Here is a 23,274-nt window from a genome sequence, read left to right as displayed (position 1 = left end):
GGTGGGTTTAACTCCCACTCAGGGAACATACCTAGGTTGCAGATTCAGTCCCTGGAGGGTGTGGTCAAGAGGCAACTGATATATGTTTCTCTCCCTCTCTTTCTCCCTCCCTTCCCCTCTCTCTAATAATAAATAAAATCTTAAAAGAAAAAAGAAAAAAAAAACACTGCTTTAAGAGAGAAGCAACTGGTTGCCTCTCATATGCGCCCGGACCGGGTATCAAAACTGCAACCTTTTGGTGTATGGGAGGGACGACACTCCAACCAACTGAGCCACACCAGCCCAGGCTAAAAAATATTATAAAAGTAAAATTCCCAAGGATAGAAAATATAAATGCAAGAGTACTGTCTTTCAAAATATCTCCCTTTTGAACAATGAAATGGGAACTTTATACTTATACAGAGGGAACCAAAACAACCTGGAATTTATAAAACATTGTGTATTTGTTCTTACATATTTAAACTTCAGTCACCGTCACAGTTCTCTCCATTTGATGCAATACACCTAGAGACATTTTTCCCACTGCTCAAAATAGTTTTTGATTTTGTCAAGTTTTTATGCCTTTTAGTGCTTCTGATTTTTTTTTTGTTTGTTTCATCTCTTCCACATTGGCAAAACGTTTCCCTTTGAGGACCATTTTTATCCAGAGAAACAAACAAAAATAATGTCATTCAGGGCAAGCTCAGGTGAATAGGGAGGGTGGGGCACGGGGTCACACCATTTTTGGTGGAAACTGCTGAACACTCAGTGCAGTGTGAGGAGGTGTGCTCGTAAATCACCCATCATGAAATGGGCAAATGCGATGAAGAGTCTAAAAAAAATTCACTGAAGCCCAATACAGCCTCTCACAACAACGCCAGCTGGTACACTGAAATAGGTGGGTTCCTAGAACACTCCCCTAGCGGGGGAAGCCTGTACAACATAAGGGACCTGCTTTCTGGAAGATAATTCTGGGTTTATTTGGGTCCCCTTTCATATGGTGGGCTTAGCAAGAATTTTCTGTTACAGACATATCTTTATAGTTGGACATCCTAAAGAAGATAATTACAGTAGCCTAAAAAAGATTTATTCACATTCCTCATACATCACAAGCATCAGAATTTGGTTACATTAAAGGGCATTTTCTTAGCAAAACAACAACCTATATACTTGTGTGTATTTATAAAACAGTTACAAAAACTGCAAGCTAGAACTTCCCTCAAAATGCCCAAATGAAACAGACCAAATTATGTGATGGCTACATTGAAATTTGTAATATTTAATACTATTCAAAGGGCTTGGTAAATATGTCAGTCAGAAATAAGAATTTCACTCACCATGACCTCGCAGATCCAAAGCCACAATCCTACATTGAACCCTACTAATGATGGCTGCCTAGGAGGAAAAGGAAAAGTAGTAAGATATATCTGGGTTAGCAAATCTTTCCTCATTACCAATAACTTCGTTGAATGAACTGTCATCAGAATTCAAGGATATTAAGACAATCAAAAGAAGACTTTCTAATTTTAAGCAAAAAATTTTAAACTATTTTCTGCTTTTTTGTTGCACATAACAGCTTTATACCAACTTCAAAATATGGCTTTCTCCAGCTAAATCCCTCTACACACCTTAACTCTTCCTAGATTTTCATGAAACACAGAGTGAGCATCTTTAAGCAGTGATTCTCTGTGTTCTGCTATTAACTATTATTTTCATCCATATTCTTTGGTTATCTTTTCCCTACTCTGGAAGGGAAATTCCCTAGATGAGGACCATGAGTCAGTTAATATCTTGGCTCAGGATATCACACAAATGTAACACTCAGATCATGACATAACTCTGAAAGCAGTACAAGTCATGAAACCTACCAAAGGTTCACTTAGAACAGATGCAGGAGTACACACAAGCTCATATTGCAGTTAAATAAAAATATATTTAAAAAGAAATCATATATCACGGGAAGCCACAATTTTAGAGGTTTAAACAAACCATAAATAATTGGGGATCTTCTTTTTTTAATTAATTAATTTATTTATTTTTAGAGAGGGAAGGGAGGGAAATAGAGAGAGAGAGAGAGAGAGAGAAACATCAATGTGCGGTTGCTGGGGGTTATGGCCTGCAACCCAGGCATGTACCCTGGCTGGGAATCGAACCTGGGACACTTTGGTTCCCAGCCCCCGCTCAATCCACTGAGCTATACCAGCCAGGGCTGGGATCTTCTTAAATGAACTAAATTCTTTGACAATAATACATCACAACTAGTGTTAGTAAATGCCATCAACATTTCTTAACTTTTAAGAACAAAACAAGAGACCTGTGTAGACTAACCCTCACATTTCATGAATGAAGAAACTGAGGCCACAAGAAAGGAAATTATTTGCTCAGGGTCATATAATAAGTTAATAGTAAATACATAACCACAATCAAGGTAAGTTATCAATATAATATTCAAAGTGTAACACAAGTCTAGTTCATTTCTTCCTTCCTCCCTCCTTCCCTCCCTTTCATTTAAAAGAGAGGGGAAGGGATGGAGAAAGAAAGACAGAGAAACACTGATGTGAGAGAGAAACATTGATCGGTTACCTCTTGTACACACTCTGACTGGGGACCAAACCCTCAACCTAGGCATGTGCCCTGACTAGGAATCGAACCGGCAACATTTGTGGGATGACTCCCAACCAATTGAGCCACACTGGTAAGGACACAAGTCAGATTTCATAAATCACATCTCCCCATATTATTTTTATTTTAAGCTATTAAATATATCACCTTGAATATATTATTATATATGTTGAAAACAAAGAAAAGAAAAAAGAAAAAAAAACCTCTTTGACTTGCTATCCAAATGTAGCCCTTTGTCATCTCTTTGGGTATTTCCTGTGATCTTTTCCTCCCAGCTTTATTATTACTGACATATATGTAAGTTTACGGTATACAATGTGATGATTTGAAACACATGTATACTGCAAAATGATTACAAGGTTAGTTGGCACCTGTTTTCTCACATACTGTGTGTGTGTTGATAACATTTAAGATCCAGTCTTTTAACAGCTTTCAAGTATATAATATACTATAATTCATTATAGTCACCATGCCATAAATTAGATCCCCAGAACTTACTCATCTTATAGATGGGAGTTTGTACCCTTTTACCAATATTTCCCCATATTCCCCGGCCTTCTAGCCCCAATCTCTATTCCTACGAGTTCAGCTCTTTTAGATTCTGCATACATGAGAACATACAGTATTTGTGTTTGTCTGCCTTATTTCACCTAGCATAACATCCTCAAGGTTCTCCATGTTGTTCCAAAAGGCAGGATTCCCTTTTATATGGCTGAACGATATTCCTGTGTGTGTGTGTATCACATTTTCCTTTTCCATTTATCCAATAACAGATGTTCAGGTTGTTTCCATGTCTTGGGTATTGTGCATAACACTGCTATGAACTTGGGGGTGCAGCTACCTCTTTGAGATAGTGTTTTCATTTCCTTTGAATATTATCCAGAAGTGGGATTGTTGGATCATATGGTAGTTCTACTTTTAACTTTTTGAAGATGCTTCATACTGTTTTCCATGGCTGTAACCAATTTACATTCCCACCAACAGTGGACAAGGGTTCCCTTTTATTTCATGCAGCCTCACCAAAACACTTGTCTCTCACCTTTTTGATAATAGCCATTTCAACAGTGGTGAGGTAATAGACATCTCATTGTGGTTTTAATTTGCATTTTCCTGATAATTAGTGATGTCAACCATCTTTTCTTGCACCTGTTGGCCATTTATATTCTTCTTTGGAAAAATGTCTGTTCAGGTTTTTTGCACATTTTTCATCAGACTTTATTTTGCTACTGAGTTATATGAGTTCCTTATATATTTTGGATATTAACCCCTTATCAGATAGATGGTTTTCAAATATTTGCTTCTATTTTGTAGGTTGCATTTTCATTTTGCTATTTTGTTTTGTTTGCTTACAGACACTTTTAATTTTTTTTAAAGATTTTACTTATTTATTTTTAGACAGAGGGGAAGGGAGAGAGAAAGAGAGGGGGAGAAATATCAATGTGTGGTTGCCTCTGGTGTGCCTCCTACTAGGGACCTGGCCCATAACACAGGCATGTACCCTGACTGGGAATCGAACCAGCAACCCTTTGGTTCGCAGGCTGGCGCTCAATTCACTGAGCCACACCATCCAGGACAAGATCCTTTTAGTTTGATATAGTCCCACTTGTTTATTTTTGCTTTTGGTGTTACATCCAAAAAATAATTGCCAAAGCCAATCAATGTCAAGTGGCTTTTTCCTTGTTTCCTTCCAGTAGTTTTACAGGTTCAGGTCTTACATTTAAGTCCCTAACACATTTCAAGTTACTTTGTGAGTGGTGTAAGATAGAGATCTAATTTCATTCTTCTGTATGTGGGTTAGCCAGTTTCCCCAGCACTGTTTATTTGAAAAAGACTATTCTTTCCCCATTGAATCTTCCTGGTTCTCTTGTCAAACATTAGTTGATCATATAATGCGTGGGTATCAGAGGTCTTGATTCTGTTTCACTGGTCTATTTTTATGCCAATACCACATTGTTTTGATTACTATAGCTTTGTAATAAAATTTGAAATCAGAAATTGGGATGCCTTTAGCATTACTTCCAATCTAAGTGCTTCAGATGAATTATCTAACGCTCTCCTCCCAAGTCTTATTCAGACATAATTCTCACCATGTTACAGGTGAGGACATTTTACAGAGAGATTAAGTAACTTGCCTAGGGCCAGACAGCTATTAAATGGCAACGCCAAGATTAAAATCCAAGCAGCCTGGTTCCAGGTGGTTCTCAACTCAGGTTGCCTAACAGAATTATACAAGGAGCTTTAGGAATTACTACTGCTCAAGCTAACCCATCAGAAATTCTGATTTATCTGAGAGATCTGGGGTGGGGCCATGATAGTTACACATTTTAGAGTTCCCCAGGTGATTCTAACAATTGTAAGTTCACCTAGTCCTAGACTAGAGCAAGTAAAATATGAGCTGTAATAACATTTTGTTGTATCACTTTGTTATCTCACCTTATTATCTCTCTGAGAAGTAGGCTGGAAAAATATCAGCACAATTTTTGTTGCTGACAGAACAGGTTCTGAAAGGTATATGAAATATTGGTAAAGGTATGGAAAAACAGGTATCCTTACAGACATGAGATCCTCAAATTTTTTAATTTTGGCTAATTTGATGGGTGAAAAGTGTTACTCTTTTACTTAATATTTTCCTTATTAATAGTAAGATAGACACATTGTTGTAAGTTTATATATCCTTCTCTGTTACTTTTGTGCCTTCTGCAATAGATATTGTAAACTCATCTTAAACTGAGTGCCTGAGTGCACTTTATCAAGAACTGCACATCTTGTTTATTCTCACAACCACCCCATTAGCTAGATGGTATTATACTCATTTTACAGATTAAGAAAGTAAAGCTTGCCCTAGCTGGCATAGCTCAGTGGACTGAGTGTGGGCTGCGAACCAAAGTGTCACAGGTTTGATTCCCAGTCAGGATACATGCCTGGGTTGCAGGCCATGACCCCCAGCAACCGGATATTGATGTGTCTGTCTGTCTGTCTGTCTGTCTCTCTCTCTCCCTCCCTTCCCTTTCTAAAAATAAATAAATACAATCTTAAAAAAAAAAAAGAAACTAAAGCTTGGTAGATTAAGCTGTTTTAGGATTCAAACCCCAATCTGTTTAAAATGAGACTCGTAAATTAAATCTTTGCTGTGTCATTTGAACACATGTGTCATCTCCATTTTCCCTATTAGACTTAAATCATAATATGAACAAGAGGACAGCAAATATGTTTAATTCTCCACTGTATCCATAGCACCTAGCATAAATGCCTGGTAAAATGCAGGCAGTTAACAAGTATTTTCTGATTGGCTAATCTTGTTAAAGTGTGAACTCTGAATAGGAGGGCTGGGGGACATAGAAGAGGATTTGGGGAGGATGTTATGGAAGGAGACTTGACTTGGCATGGTGAACACAATACAAATATAGATGATGTGTCATAGAACTGTACACCTGAAACATATATAATTTTATAAACCCACGTCACCCCAATAAATTCAATTTAAAAAGTTTTAAAAAAAGGTGAACTCTCATTTTTCTACCTTTACTAATCCAGCACAATACCTGAAATATAGAACATACTCAGTAAATATGTGCTACATGAATTGAATTAACTGGAAGAAACAACAGGATTCAACAAACACTTCAGATTCAATTCCTGGCTTCAATCTATTCTCACTTGTTTGGTCACAAGTCCCTCAGAGGTACCAAACCTGAAAATAACTAACTGGAGGCTGGCAAAATTTAGCCTGCTGAGGCTGCATCTATTAATGAGCTCCCACTGTTCCCTTCCTCTCTCAGCCAAACTTCAATTTCTGCTTAGTTCTGGATTCTCATGGCAATAGGCCAGTCTGTTTTACCCAGTACTTCCTGATGGAAAGGCCTAGAGAAGCCCTAAGTAATTCACCACCCACCATATATAATCAACTTGATTGTTATTAATTCTTTATTTTTAATTTTCACCCAAGGACATGCTTATTGATTTTTTTTAGAGAGGGAAGGGAGGGAGAGAAACATCAATGTGAGAGAGAAGCACCAATCAGTTACCTCTCACACATGCCCCAACTGGGGACCAAACATGCAACCTAGGCATGTGCCCTGACCAGAAATTGAACCCACAACCTTTCAGTTTACGAAATGAGGCTCCAACCAACTGAGCCACACCAGCCAGGGCACTATAACAACTCCTTATTCCTTGGTTACATCCAGTATATTAACCATTGCTAGTATACTGAATTCTGAAAAATTAATTTTGTATAGATCTTAAGCTTACTCTTTTTTTAAAGATTTTATTTATTTTATTTTTTAGAGAAGGAAGGGAGGAAGAGAAAGAGAGAGAAACATCAATGTGCAGTTGCTGGGGGCCATGGCCTGCAACCTAGGCATGTGCCCTGACTGGGAATCGAACCTGCTACACTTTGGTTTGCAGCCTGCACTCAAACCAAGCTTACTCTTTAAAACACCGTAATTTCCCTCTCTTAGTTATCACTCTTTAATAAAAAAAATTATTTCTCTCTCACACACACACTTTTTTTTTCTCCTGTTCCTAAAGCCAAAAATAGAAATGCTTTCTCTTGATAATAGAACTTATTCAGGTGAATCTCTGGTATCCCCCCAAAAGACCCACAAAACATTTAATGCAAAAATGATCCAGAGATTTTATAAAATGATGGCTAAGAAGGAACTTTAGGATATATTCACAATTAAATGCTACAATATGCACTACACTAGTATACTACCAAGATGATGCTCACTTTTCTTCTGTAGAGGGCTTTGTCTGCTTTGAAATCGCCCCAATCTTTATAAGTTCAGCATTATGTATGTCAAAAATATATCTATATGGTCTCTGTCCTGAGTCTCCACTCTCAAGGCAGTGTAGAACTGGTCTTCAGAGAAAATTGACACTGCAGGAAGACAGAGGTAGGTTTGAGTGTTGGTGCCATGACTGGCTATTATTTCTCTAAATTCCAATGTTCTCATCTGCCTAACCTCACAAAAATATAAAAAGGATTAAATGGAATCATGTAGGTAAGCAAAGTACCTGGCACATAATAAATGTTTAAAATATTTGGCTGATTTTTAAAAAATTAATATTACAGCTGAAAGCAAATATTATGCCTCCCAAGTCTGCTTTTCTCAGGCCAAACATTTCAGTTTGTTTACTGAATGCTATTGGTTTCAGTACTCTCATCTTGGCTGCTCTTTTTTGAACAAGTCTCAGTTTGCCAATCTCCTTTGAACCTGTGGGATACAGAACTGAATAAACCTTGAATACAACTTTTGAAATATAAACTCTTTCCTTTGAAAAAAGTGTCCAGTAAAAAAAATCCATCTTTATGTTACAGAAGTAATAAAAGAAAGTGTACAACTGAAAGAAAATTTAGAAAACAGAAAAACAGCTTTTTCCATAGTGTCCAGGAGAATTGTTTTAAAAGATTGTATATTATCTTGTCTTATAGGTACATCCAGTTTATTTAGCCATTTATTGTTGGACATTGGGATTGTTAATTTTAGACAAACAGCTTTTCCTGTATTTGGTATTTTTCCTTAGAACAGATTCTTAGAAGAACAATTTCTGTGTCAAATGGTATAAATATCTGATGATTCAAAATTACTTTCCCAAAGAGCTCTACTGACAATGCCACCAACAATGTTTGCAAGTATTTGTTTTCTAGTACCTATGCCAACATTGAAGATTGGTTTTGAAAAATACTCATTTGATACATAAAGAAATGATACTTCTTATGAATTGTATCTGATGACTAGTGAGGATGAACATTCTCTGCTTATTCAATAAAACTATCTTGTCAGATCCTTTGGCCTCATGTCTCCTGGAGTTTGGGATTTGTTTTAACCATCTCATACAACTTCTTTATGTATCAGCCATATGTAAATGATTTATTGTCATTTAATAAAGACTTTAGGAAAATTACATACTTTTCTGCTTTCTTAAACAGAATATAATGAACAAAACTTAACCTCTATTAATTGTTCAGAGCTGGTATTAACTTATTCAAGGAAGAACTACTGAACATCAACTCCATGCCAGGCCCTGGGTACTAGACATATAAAGGTGAATAAAACACAGTCTCTGCTCTCAGAGGTCTCATGATCTAGCATCATAGATATTAACCAGTTGTTCATCTCTTCCTTTGTCTGTCAGTATACTTGTCCTCCTATGCTAGTGCCTCTGTGCTTCTATTTTATGCCTAATGTTACTGATTATTATCTGGGTGAAGGTCTGAGGGAAATTCTGCCTCTCGTGATTAAAAGGTGCTTGAGCAACTTATTCCTGCTATTTGCCAGAGCTGCCTTTGGATTCACAGACATGTTCCAGTGCTTGAGGAAATATGAGCTCTAGAATCCAGTCAATTGCAAGAGCACTAGCTTTCATGTAGCCATTTTTCTTTTCAAAGCACAGTCACATATAAACACATTCAGTAGGCTGGTACATGTCAGGAATAACAACAAAAAAGGGCAGGTAATTTAACCAGCCAAAGTCCAAGCTATAAAGTTAATTGAGTGGTGAGGAATTCCCTTGGTTTCACCAGTAAACCAGGTAAGCAACTAGGACACAATGATCTATCTATAAAGGAGTTTCACAAAGTGTGAGAATCAGCAGATACTTCAGATTCAATTGTTTTTGATGTTTGAGAAAAAAGGAATCAAGTGGTCAAATACATTTGGAAGAGATGGTTGAAATTAACCAGATTTATTGAAGGACACCCTAAAGACTTTAATAATATACTGATATGTGGGATGAATTTGCAAGCAAGGTATAAAAAAAAGAACATTGTATGTAATGTTTCTCAAGCTCATTTAATCACAAAATCCCTACTTCATTAATTTTTCATGGAATTTGTTACTTGTAGACTATATTTTGGTAAAAGAACTAGAGGTATCTGCTATAATGATACAAGTATAATAATGTCAGCAGCTATTTATCAATTACCTCCTCTATGTCAGGCTTTCCATGTTATTTCATTGTCCCAATTGATGAGATGAAATTATTTAGTATCAGTACATGTCAATAGCTTATTATCATAATATTTGTACAAAGGTTTATAATTTACAAAGTTTTCATATCCATTACCTCACATAATCTTCAAAGAAACTCTGAAGTATAAGAGAACTGTACTTGGAGAATGAAGGCTTATGTGGCTTGCTCAAGGGCTTGAGTAGCTTCCTCAAGGATACACTACTAAAACTGGTAAAATTGGAGCTAGAAATCACATCTTCTGACTTCTACTTCATTGTTCCTTCTATCAGTGTCAAAAGCAACAGCTGTTTTGTGAAAAGTCTATTCTAGCCCTATCTAGATCCTTTATTTCTAAGGACTCTGAATACTCAAATAGGTAATATTAGCTCTGAATTTGCACTAGACTACCAGGGAGCTACTCAAAAGTTCAAAGTATATAGTTAGGCCACCTCTAGCCTACATATGTAATTCTCTTCAAATTTTACAAAATCCTGTAACCCATTAAGTACTATCCTTGGAATAAAGCTTTTTCTATCCACAGACTACCTTTTGCCGAATTTCTTATGAAACAGAGCCTGGAGTTACTATTCCTAGCAAGTTTCAACACAGCTGCCTGCATATTAACATGCCAATTAAGATGGGGCCTCTTTCTTCTCCCCAGTCACACATTTCTTTCCTTTCATGTCTCCAATGTGTTAAGCTGCCCAGCAACAGTGTAGTAGTTTAGAGGAGAGCCAGGCAAGTCATGGTACAGGAGCCATTTCTGGTGACTCTGACCTTGGCTCAGGGCAACTAGGGTATATTTATTTCTATAGCTGCTAAATTAGGAAGATGTTGCTATTAACTGTTCATTCAAGAACATTCCCTGAGCATACAATACAAGGCAGGCAAAAATAAACCATGCTCTTTGCGTCTAAAAAAGCTTACAATTTAGTTATGGAATGTAAATGACTAAAGCTATGCTACTAAGGACTGGAAATGTGGCTACTCCAAACTGAGATGTGCTATAAGTATAAAATACACACTGTATTTCAAAGTCAGTGTAAAAAATAAAGTGAAATATCTCAACAGTAATTTTTATATTACCTTTTAGAAGGATAAAATTTTGAGTATAATGAATTAAATAAAATATATATTAAAATTAGCCCTGGCTGGTGTGGCTCAGTGGACTGAGCACCAGCCTGTGAACCAAAAAGTCACTGGTTTGATTCCCAGTCAGGGCACATGCCTGGGTTGTGGGCTAGGTCCCCTAGCTGGGGGTGTGCAAGAGGCAACCAATCAATGTATCTCTCACACATTGATGTGTCTCTCTTTCTCTTTCTCCCTCCCTTCCCCAATCTCTAAAAATAAATAAATAAAATATTTTTTAAAATAAAGTATATGTAGGCCCTGGCTGGCATAGCTCAGTAGATTGAGCGGGGGCTGGGAACCAAAGTGTCCCAGGTTCGATTCCCAGCCAGGGTACATTCCTGGGTTGCAGGCCATAACCCCCAGCAACCACACATTGATGTTTCTCTCTCTCTCTCTATCTCCCTCCTTTCCCTCTCTAAAAATAAATAAATAAAATATTAAAAATAATAATAATAATAAAATAAATAAAGTATATGTTAAAATGAATTTCACCTGTTTCTTTTCATCTATTTAATGTCCCTACTAGGAAATTTAAAATTACATATATGGCTTGCATTATATCTCTATTGGACAATACATGTCTAGAGACATGAAACAGTCTGGCATGTGTGAGCAAATTGTACAGCCATGTCCTAAAGCAAAAGAAAGGAAGTAAACAAGAGAGGGACAAATCATTTAATCATTTACTACAGTTGAGTAAGTACCTATGTTTCAAGAATCATTTCAGGCAACTGGGAAACAAAAAAGAGTAAGACGTTTTCCCTGTTCTCAAGGACTTCATAGTCTAATAGACGAAACCAGAAGGTGATTTTATATATCTAATCCCAATAATCCTGCCAGAAACAAAATTGTGTATTCGGAAGCCTTCTTAACTCTAAAGCCATCTGGCTCCAAGTATCTAGGGCTATATTCCCACTTGCTCCCATTTTATATCGTTCAGACTCTCTAGTGGTAAATGGAGGAAGTGTGTATATCTGTTTGATACACATAAGGAGGTATGACAATTTCACTTTAGACAGGAATGTTGCTAGTGTCTCTCTTTGCAGTGTCTCTCTTTGCACATGGACTGTCCCATCCCAAAGTCAAGGATATTAGGAAGACTAACAGCATTCACATAGACACGTATCTTCTACTCCAGACCAGGGTATCATCAACCAAATACTGCTTACTTCCTAGTAGCTCACAAGTACCATTAAAATACAAAATATTATTTGTATAAAAGAAGAAATATTTTCTAAATACTTATGGGACATCTCCATGTATAAAGTATTACAATAAGCTCTATGAGGGAGACAAATAAAAAATAGACTATCTCTAGCTAAAGCACTTGGGTAGAGTCTTGGGTATGTCTATTTATCCATACCTAGATGACTGACATACAGGCTCCCATTTTTTAAAAGATTTTATTTATTTATTTTTAGACAGAGGGGAAGGGTGGGAGAGAAGGAAAAAAACATTAGTGTGTGGTTGTCTATCATGCATCCCCTATTAGGGACCTGGCCCGCAACCCGGGCATGTGCCCTGACTGGGAATCAAACTGGTAACCCTTTGGTTTGCTGGCCGGCACTCAATTCACTGAGCCACACCAGCCAGGGTGACAGACCCCCACTTCTGACAAGGCACAAATCCCATCCCCCTTATCCCAATGAAATATATATAAACAAAGGTTTGATCTCAAAAATATATAAAGAACTCATAAGACTCCACACCAGGAAGACAAACAATATAATTAAAAAATGAGCAAAGGACCTGAACAGACACTTCTCCAAGGAGGACATACTGAGGGCCCATATGAAAGAATACTCAACATCACTAGCTGTCAGAGAGATGCTAATTAAAACCACAATGAGATACCACTTCACACCATCATTAACAAATCAACAACAAGTGCTGGTGAGGTTGTGGAAAAAAGGAACCCTAGTGCACTGCTGGTGGGAATGCAGACTGGTGCAACCACTGTGGAAAACAGTATGGAATTTCCTCAAAAAACTGAAAATGGAACTGCCTTTTGATCCAGTGATTCCACTGCTGAGATTATAACCTAAGAATCCTGAAACACCAATTCAAAAGGAACAATAAAACCCAATGTTCACAGCTAAGTGCTGGAAACAACCTAAGTGCCCATCAGTAAATGAATGGGTCAAAAAACTGTGGTACATTTACACAATGGAATACTATGCAGCAGAAAGAAAGAAGGAACTTCTACCCTTCACAGAAGCTTGGATGAAACTGGAGAGCATTATGCTAAGTGAAATAAGCCAGGCGGTGAAAGACAAATACCATATGATCTCATCTATTAGTGGAACCTAATCAACAAAACCCACAAGCGGGCAAAATAGAACCAGAGGCATGGAAATAAAGAACAAACTGACAGTGACCAGAGGGAAGGGGGAAGGAGGATCGTGGGGGAAAGGAGGGGAAGAGTTACGTCAAGGAACATGTATAAAGGACCCATGGGCATGGACAACAGGGTGAGGACTGACTGTGGGAGCATGGGGATGGAGTGTGCATGCAGGGCAGGGGAGTGCAATGGGAGGGAAATGTGTTCACCTGTAATTAAACAGGTGAACACATTATCTGTTATCTATATATAGATAACAATAAAAAATAGTTATCTATATATATATAAAATAAAAAAACATTTCATAAACTGAAGAATTCATGCACTGAAACCCACCCAGTTAAGAACCTCTAGTTTATCTTTGGCCTACCATGATGAATATAAAATTGACTGACATCCATAACCTTTTTATATCAAGTCATATGACTGAGTACAGAAGGAAGAGTTAGGCTAGTTAAATTTATCCAGAAGTAAACAATGATTTTGCTAACATCAACTTTTACTATCAACTACTTACTTACCGTGAACACAGCCCAGGAAAGGGCAGAATGGCCTCCTCCATGCAGAAGGAGTAGGACAGGACCCTCTGAACCACTCTTATAAACTCGAAAAGTGTATGAATAGTTAAAGAAAACATATCTAAGCTTTTGTTCACTGAAGTTTTTGATTAATTACTCATAATAATGCTGATTAGAAAACTTATGCAGCACTGAGCTACGTGCAAAGCTGCAAACTTCCAAATTCAAGGGACACTTAAATATAAGTTTCTAAGATAACAAACTTCTGTTTTTGAAGCAAGGACTCAGAGTGACCATTTTTCAATAGGAAAAAAAAAGGATTCTCTTTGTGCTTCTGAAGACACAGTCCCTGGTTTCTAGACACTAAAAACCAGTTCAACTCACTTAATTTATGAAACTTTCCCCTGGGCCATTAAGGTATATATGTTTCAGAAATTTAATTCTTAATCCTTTCCCCATGCATTAGACAATTATAAGCAAGTAATATATTGGCCTTGACTTATAGGCAATATTCCATACTGCATAAAATAACAGGTGAAGAATAAAAATGAAATAAACAATAGAATAAAGAATATTTTAGGAACTACACAACTTTTCTAACTTAAACAACACTATAAGCTTACTGAAGAAAAAGCCATTTTGCAAAGGATATATCCTTGCCAGTTTCATTCTCTACTTCTACATCTTCCATGGACTCAAAGTACTGACTCCAAGGAACAGGTGAAAAGTCCCGCTTTCTTCCAGGGCTAAGGAAATAAAAAGAGGGAGAGAGATTTCAAGTAAAAAATAGTTATGCATGAAAAGATAAAATCTTGATCAAATAAATGCTAAATGCAAATCTGAAATGAAAATAATGAGGGTATTTTCCCTTAAAGATATGAAGAGTTTTCATACACAAAGTAGTACATTAAAAATGTGTTTCTAAAAGTTCAAATACTTTTAAGAGTAACAATTTTAGGATTTGAAGAAATTCATTAGTATACTTTCATCACAAATGTTTTCTGTGTATATATACACACCACAAAACCCAATAGCTCTTTCTCCTAGTTCTTGGCTATAGGCTCATTCTTATCCTCTCAACCTACTTTAATATCATTCTTGTTAACAAACATTTTTGGTCACTTATGCTTCTTCATACCTTTAACACCTCGCATAATTTCATGATATCATTTCCCAACCAATAAATATTCAGTCTTCACAGAAGGCAAACTGGTAATATTAATGCCTTCAATTTCTAGAAATTTATCTGAATATATGCTCACAAAGTTAAATGACTTATCTATTTAATCTAGCACTGTCTGTAGCAGAAAAAAGTTGAAAACAACCTAAACACCCACCAAAAGGTAAATGATTAAAATAAATTGTAAACAGAGAAATACTATTTAGTTGTTAAAAGGAAACATTTATTTATTTCTGAAGGAAACATTTATATACTGATAAAATTCTTTATATATGGAAAGATACACTGTTAAGTAAACTAACTTGATTACATATCAAGTTTGGTACATATTACCATTTGGATAAAAATAGGAAATATGTATAAATCCAATTGTTTATATATATTTAGAATATCTCTGAAAGAACACTGATATAACGCTGATGGTATCATGGGAGATGAGAGGGACAATCTTCAATATATATCACTTTCTATCTTTTGATTTTTGAACCATGTATTTAAAAATGTAAGACTATTGTAAAACAAACATAAGCAATAAAGGTACATTTACAACTGTCTTCAACCTTGGCTGGAACACAAGAAAGAAATCCTGAGCTTTCCCCTATTTCCACACCTATTCTTCTCACCAGTAATGGAGGAAATTCAGAATTCTATGAGCAGCAAAACATTATCTCCTGCCAGACATTTTCCTGCATAGGGATGAATGGAGAATAGGTACAAAGTATCATACAAAGCCCTTTTAAGATTTAAGTTAACACAAAATCACTTTAGGTTGACAGTAATACAGGAAAGAATTACAACTGAGCAGCTGGGCAGTCAAGTTTGTATTCTTTCAAAAGTCAAGTATTTATTGACTATGTACTCTCTTGTAGGCATTAGAACATGTCAGTTCTCAATTCACATAACAATAAAATCACTTCAGGAGGTTTTTTTCTTTCCTTTTTTCTTATTTTAATTGTTGTTCAAGTACAGTTTTCTGCCTTCCCCCCCATCCCAACCCACCCCCCCAGACCTCCCCACCTCCCTCCAGTTTCCATGTCCCCCCTTGTTATTGTCCGTGTGTCCTTTACAGTTGGTCCTGTAAACATTCACCCTTTTCCCCTAAAATTCCCTCCCCTCTCCCCTGCAGGGTCTCACTCCTAAAAGTTGATTTAAATGGTCTGATGTGTGACAAAGCACTACTTCTTTTCAATCCTCACCCAAGGGAATGTTTTTATTGATTTCAGAGAAAGAGGAAGAGAGAAACATCTATCAATTGTCTCCCATACATGCCTGCATCGTGGGCAGGGATAGAATTTCCAAGCTACTAATGTGCCCTGATTGGAAATCAAAGCTGCATCCTTTTCATGCACAGGCTGATGTTCCAACCAACTTAGCCACCCAGCCAGGCCGGCACTAATTTTTAACATCCCCCAAGTTGAGAGGGAGGTGGTGGGAATATAAAAGTAGAGTATACGATTTGGAATGGGAGAGGGATTCAAATTTTCCACAGTTCCTACTATTTTCCTATCATTTGCTACAAATTCCTAATACAGTATGGGCTTGAGCAAGTTCAAATTACTTAAACTCATTCTGCCTTGGATTGCAGTAAATAAAATAATACATTTTAAAAGAATCTATCTAGTATTTGATGGTTGCTCAGTAAATGAGCAATCCTATCTTCTGATAGAAAAACTCCCTTTGTGAAAGTAAACTAAAACTTCAACCTAGACCCATTTTTCTTCTTTTGCTGGCTGCACCTAAACTCCTACTAGAAAACTAAAAGCAGAACTCTTAATTCTACCTATTCATCAGTCACAAATACATCTATGCATATGCTAATTTTAAATATAACCACCACAACATGGCATGCCCGACATGTTACAATGGATTCTAAGGATCTATTATGAGTAGATTTTTGATATCTCCACAGTACTAGTACCTAACATTTACTATACATTACAGTGAGTCAATGTGTGAAGTAATTTACAGGCAGGATTCCATTTAATCCTCACAAAATTTTGAGTTATTTTTATCACCATTTCACAGATGAAAAACAGATTTACAGATATAAAGTAATTTGTCCAAGGTTATACAACTACTAAGTGGCAGTGATGGTATTTAACTCTAATTCAAACCATCACTCTTCAAACCTTCTGCTTTTTACCCCAATGCTATATTAATAATTCTCAGATTCTTCTTTTTCTCTCCCACTCTCTCATTTATGCTTCTGAGAAGTATTAAGGCTTTAGGAAATATTATCAAAGGTTTCCTTTTCAGATTCTAAATATGGCTGACTTTGTCAAGGCCACAGAAACTTTACAAGTTGGCTGGGCATCAGTTAAAGAAAAATTACTTCTTGCCCTGACTGGTGTGGCTCAGTGAATTGGGCGTCATCCTGCAAACCAGTCAGGATTCCCACTTGTCTGGATTGCAGGCCAAGTCCCCGGTTGGGGCCATGTGAGAGGCAACTGATAAATGTTCCTCTTCTTCCCTTTCCCCCTCTCTAAAATTAAATAAATAAAATCTTGTTTTTCAAGAAAAATTACTTCCTATAAACAGAAATTCTTCCTGAGAGAATATCCTCTGCTTCTAATTTCCTTCATTTAAAAAAAATAAAGTTTCAGGGACCACCCAACTTATAGAAATATATGAGCAATTCCCATCTGGTAAAAGAGCCAACAATATATACCTTCAAAAGCTGTTCCTACTCCCAGAGATTTTTCTGGCATATTTGTAACATCTTCATTTGAACATGTAATTGTTTCTACACTCCACAACGTTAGGCAATTTTGCAACCAATGTTAGAAATGAAATAGATAACAAAGACCTTACATTAATCTTTACATACTAGTGAGGTAATGTTTGTTCTTAAGAAACTAATGTCAAATACTTAAATATCTAACATATACAGAAATAAATAACCTAAGAGGCATGTCTAAAGTGCTGTGAATGTTGAAAGGCAGAAAGAAAGATTACTTTCAGCTTGAGAAATAAAGAGACGCCTCAAAGGAAAAATAACATTTAAGCTAGGCATTGAAGAACAGACAGAATTTGGACTAATGGAAATAGGGAGGAATAAAGAAGACATTTAAGGCAGAAAGAAGGGCACAAATAAGGGTCTGGTATGGTGCCTATCATAGGTGAAACTGATAAACAAAATTTTAAAAACAGCTAACTGCGATACATGGGAATAAGTACAGCAGTTTGGAAAGACTAAAAGGAGCTGATAAAACTAGAAGCAGATACTGGAGAAGGAATAGTATTAGAAATAATAAAGTAAGAAATATGATATGTCCTTTTTCTGTTATTTGTGTGTTAGGGTCCCAAAAGTCAAAGAGGGTTTAGATGGTATTGTAGAAAATGAGGAGCCAATAAAATGTACAAATTATTTTAGAAAAGATCAATGTGGTGAAAAGTATAAGATGGACTTGATTCTGGAAATTACTATGTTGCAATAACTTGGTTAGAAGATGGGAGTCTAGACTGGCAATGAAATTAAAAAGGACAAAAACAGAAAGACCTTTCAAAAAAATTATCAACAAATCTCAGAAATGTTAAAGCTGTGAAAAACAGTAGAATCAAGGTCAATTCTAAAGTTCTGAACTAAGATACATTTTAAGTCATATAATTTATAAATAAAAATCTACTTTAGGATATATATAGAGAGAGAATTTTTGATGTCACAATTAAGTTTATTTCAAAATCCCCCCAAAATAAATGTAATTTTCTTCCACTTCCTGCTACTAGAGGGAGGAATTTGGCAGAGAGGGGATGAAATAGTACTGTGAGAAACACAAAGGAAATACAGCTTCTGCCTAAGGCAAGGGTGTCAAACTCATTTTCACCAGGGGCCACATCAGCCTTGCAGTTGCCTTCAAAGGACCAAAATAATTTTAGGACTGTATAAATGTAACTACTCCTTAACTGTTAAGGAGCTGAAATTGCATTTGGCCCTTTGAAGAATCAAATATGTTTATCAAACATATTTATAGACATTTTGCTGTTATCACAGACCCTGTTCAGAATCTGATGAGCGCTATAAACTTGCAATAAAAAAAAAAAAAAGCAAGAATGTATATTTTGTGTACAGTTCCACTGGTGCGAGGAAACCCATCTGTGAATCCCAAATTAAAAACCCTTGGTCACAGTTTGACCATAACAACCTATTTCCAGGGGGAAAAAAGGAATTATTTTTTAAAAAAGAATGAGGAGATACTAAACCCTTAATACGTCCTAAACCTAAATTAATTTTCCATTTGCTACCTATTAGTTTTCATAACCCAGTTCTGCCTTTATTAAATTGTGTGACCTTCTTCAAGTCATTTAACTTCTGAGTTTCTTTATGTCAGATGGAGTTATATTGCCTATTTTACAGGGGTTGGTATGTGGATTAAAGTAGGCTTCTTATCTCTTGCTTACTCTCAAATTAGTTTGTGCTAATTTGCTACTAATGTGTGATTCATGAGAGCATAAATGTTCTCCATTTGTTTATTCATGTACTCTGAGTCTGACACATTGATGATTATCTGTTGACAGTGTGAAATGAGCTAACGTGCATAAAACACTTCATCTGCTGCCTCAGTAAATGTTGTTGTTGTTGTTGTTATGCTTTGAGGCTAATATAAACAGAATCCTCCTTACCGAATCCTCCCAGAGTTTTCATTAAAAGGTAGTGGAACACTATAACACTATGTTAATCAAGACTGTGGTCCTAGCATGACAGTAAACATACAGATTTCCTGAACAGAACTGAAAGTCCAGAAATAAACTCTAATATGCACAGTCAATGGATTTTCAACAGAGGGGCCAAGACAATTCACTGGGAAAGAACCATCTTTCCAACAAATGGTGTTAGGACAACTGGATATCCATACACAAAAGCATGAACCTGAACCACCTTCTCAGACTACACACATTAACTAAATCAAAGTGGATCATAAACCTAAACATAAGAGCTAAAACTATAAAACTCTAAAAACACAGGAGTAAATCTGAGATTTTGGGTTAGGCAACAATTTCTTAGATACAACACCAAAAAAGGAAATGATAAAAGAACAGATTTAGGAGTTGGATTTCATTAAAATTAAAACTTTTTGTCAAAACTATATACAATTTGATGTAGTGCCATTTATTTGTTCTTTTGTTTCCCTTGCATGAGGAGACATATCCCAAAAACGTATGGGCTGTTTCCTTCTAGGAGTTTTACAGTTTCAAGTCTTTAAGTCTTTAATCCATTTTGAGTTTCTGTTTTTGGTGTAAGCAAGCAGTCTAGTTTCATTTTTTGCATGTATCTGTCCAGTTTTACCAACACCAATTATTGAATAGATTGTCTTTACCATGTTATGTATTCTTGCCTCCTCTGTTATAGATTAAATGACCATACAGGTGTGGGTTTATTTCTCGACTCTCTATTCTGTTCCACTGATCTGTGTGTCTGTTTTTATGACAGTTCCATACTGTTTTGATTACTGTAATCTTGTAGTATAATCTGGTATCAGGTACTGTGATAACTCCAACTTTGTTCTTCTTTCTCAATATTGCTGTGGCTACTCAGGGTCTTTTGTGGTTTTACATACATTTTAGGATTATTCTAGTTCTGTGAAAAATGCCACTGGTATTTTGATAGGGATTGCACTGAATCTGTACGGTGCTCTGAATAGATAGACAAATTTGTATATATACACAATTGAATATTATTCAGCCTTTAAAAAGAGTATTATCCTGTCACAGTCTATAACATGAATGAACTTTGAGGACCTCAGGCTAAGCAAAATCAGCCAGTCATAAAAAGACAAATTCTGCATGATTCTTCTTACATGAGGTATATAAAGTAGATGGAGATAGAGACAGAGAGATGGAGATAGAGAAAGAGACAGAGAAGACAGAAACAGAGATAGAATTGTGGTTGGCAGGGGCTTGCAAGAAGGAGAGATGAGTTGTTTGGAGGATGCAGTTTCAGTAATGCAGGAGGAGGGGTAGTTCTGGGAATCTGTTGCACTACAATGTGTGTGTGGTTGACAATACAGTACTGTACACCCAAATATGGTCAGGAGGGTGCATTTTATGTTATGTTTTCATTTTGCCACATTAAAAAAATTCGTGAAGATTCTTAAAAACATATACATACTTTTTATACTATAGCTATGTACAGATTATCTTAAATTTCATTTCCAATAATGACAAGCTTTGGGATCATTAATAACTTAAAATCTGCCTCAATACCCTCAACTATAAGCTCTGAAAAGTGATTACATAATACTTCATTAGGTACATAAGTAGATACATAATACTTTATTAATGTTAATTATTATGAAAATACTGTCACAGCTGAGCCACAGGATATATTGATAACACTTTCTTTCTTGTACTTTGTACTTTTTTCCAGAATAATTGTCTTTTATTTACTTGTTTTTATTAAACTATCATTAATTGCTTCCCAAAACCTTTATATAAGTAAAAAAAAACTTTTAATAGGTACCTCACAATAGAAGAAACACAAATTGCCCACAAACATATGAAAAGGTTCCCAATTTCATTTATAGTAGAGACATAAAATTTTAAGTCACAGCAAGGTACCATTTCACACCCATATGTTTAAGAGAAAAAAGCAACTCTGAATAAAAACCTTAAACAGTATTCAGTAATCATATGAGGTCTGTCCAGAAAGTATCTATCCATGTACTATGAAAAAACAGACATTTATTGGAGAAGTAACAAGATGCAAGAAACACTGTACATAGGACAATGATGTCTTAGTCCCCTTCAAAGTTACAACCATCTAAAGAAACTCTGTTTCATTGGTAGCAGTTTGAATCAAGTCATTAGCAACTGTTGCACTATGTTCCTTTTGCTCTGGTAGTAGAAGCCGCAGAAGGAATTTTGCCACAGTATGTTTAATGCCAAGATCCTGTGTCAAAATCTTGGACACAGTAGTTTTTGGAATCCCCAGATCAGCTTCATTTTCACACTCTCAGTCACTGATCTTTGTTGATTTGCAGCCTGTACATGTTCAACATTTTTAGGTGTTCTGTTGTTGTAGGCCTTCAGAAATGTGGATCACTTTCAGCAGATTCTTAACCATCTTTTAAGAATCTCTGCCATACGTTTTTTAGGCTGCACTCATTGCATCATCCCCGAAAGTCCTCTGAATCATCCCAGTAGTTTCCTCGAAGGAATGTTCAAGCTTAACACAAAATTTGATGCAGATTCATTACTCTACTCACTCATTTTGAATGTGACAGCCACAGTACACATGCTCATTCAATGGTGTCTACCGCCCACAACTGACTAGTACAGTAAAGTCGTCATTGTTCATGCATGCGCATTCCTTGGCTGCCAGGTTACATCAGTATTGTACAAACTATTCTCATTATATAAACGATAGCTGACTTTTTCTGGAAAGACCTTGTACTGTTGGTAGTTTTTATTGGTAGTATAATTGGTTATTTTGAACATCGTATATGTGCATACTTATACACATATACTATATAAAACAAGTAGGTAGTTAGGTTAATGTCATTAGGTCTAAGATTTCCATTCTAAGAGCAAAGAGATAATTTTTTAAAATTTACTTTTTATTGTAATTTTTCTATTACCATTTAATCTCCTTCTACCCCATCCTCCCAGCAATAACCACACTGTTGTCCATGCCCATGAGTTCTTTTTCCTTTTTTATCAATACCTTACCCCCTCAACTCCCCACCATCAGTAGCTGTCATCCTATTCTCCACCTTTCAGCCTTTCCCTATTTTCCTTCCTTGTTAGTTCAGTTTGTTCATTAGATTCCACATATGAGTGAAATCATATGGTAAAATTTGTCTTTCTCTGACTGGCTTAATTCACTAAACATAATTTTCTCCAGGTCCATCCATGCTGTCACAAAGGGTAAAACTGTCTTCTTTTTATAGCCAAATAGTAGTCCATTGTCTAAATATCCTATAGTTGTTTTATGCACTCATCTACTGATGGACACTTAGGCTGCTTCCATATTTTGGCAATTGTAAATAACACTGCAATGAACATAGGGGTGCTTATCTTCTTCCAATTAGTGTTTTAGATTCCCTCAAGTATATTCCCAGAAGTGGGATCACTGGGTCAAAAGACAGATCCATTTTTAATTTTTTTGAGGTATCTCCATACTGCTTTCCACAGTGGGTACACCAATCTGCATTCCCACCAAAAGTGCAGAAAGATTCCCCTATCTCCACATCCTTGCCAGCACTTGTTTGTTGATTTATTGATGATAGCCATTCTGACAGGTGTGAGGTGCTATCTCATTGTGGTTTTAATTTGCATATCTCTAGTGATTAATGATGTTGAACATATTTGCATATGTCTATTGGCCATCTGTATGTGCTCTCTGGAGAAGTGTCTATTCTGGGCCTTTGCTCATTTTTTAATTGGGTTGGAGATTTTTGGTTTTGAGTTTTGTAAGTTCTTCATAAATTTTAGATATTAACCCCTTATCAGATGTATTGGCGAAGATGTTCTCCCATTCTGTGGGATTTTTTACTTTGTTGATGATTTCCTTTGCTGTACCAAAACTTTTTAGTTTGATGTAGTCCAAT

The 23,274-nt window shown here is 36.2% G+C and overlaps 1 protein-coding gene across 1 annotated transcript in view; it reads right to left on the bottom strand.

Annotated features, from left to right (window-relative positions):
* Nucleotides 1-23,274, bottom strand: part of PPME1 (protein phosphatase methylesterase 1) — a 66,766-nt gene that overhangs the window by 29,941 nt on the left and 13,551 nt on the right. Inside the window, exons 2-4 of the mRNA XM_045818282.1 lie at nucleotides 14,201-14,294; nucleotides 13,552-13,644; nucleotides 1,317-1,374 (exon numbers count right to left, since the gene is read on the bottom strand). Of these exons, the coding sequence (XP_045674238.1) occupies nucleotides 1,317-1,374; nucleotides 13,552-13,644; nucleotides 14,201-14,294 (245 nt within the window). The remainder of the gene's footprint in view (nucleotides 1-1,316; nucleotides 1,375-13,551; nucleotides 13,645-14,200; nucleotides 14,295-23,274) is intronic.

This window comes from Phyllostomus hastatus, unplaced genomic scaffold (genome assembly GCF_019186645.2).
Source record: "Phyllostomus hastatus isolate PE091 unplaced genomic scaffold, TTU_PhHast_1.1 phas_scaffold_317, whole genome shotgun sequence".
Lineage (NCBI taxonomy): Eukaryota > Metazoa > Chordata > Mammalia > Chiroptera > Phyllostomidae > Phyllostomus > Phyllostomus hastatus.
This window is presented reverse-complemented; position numbering and strand designations above follow the sequence as displayed.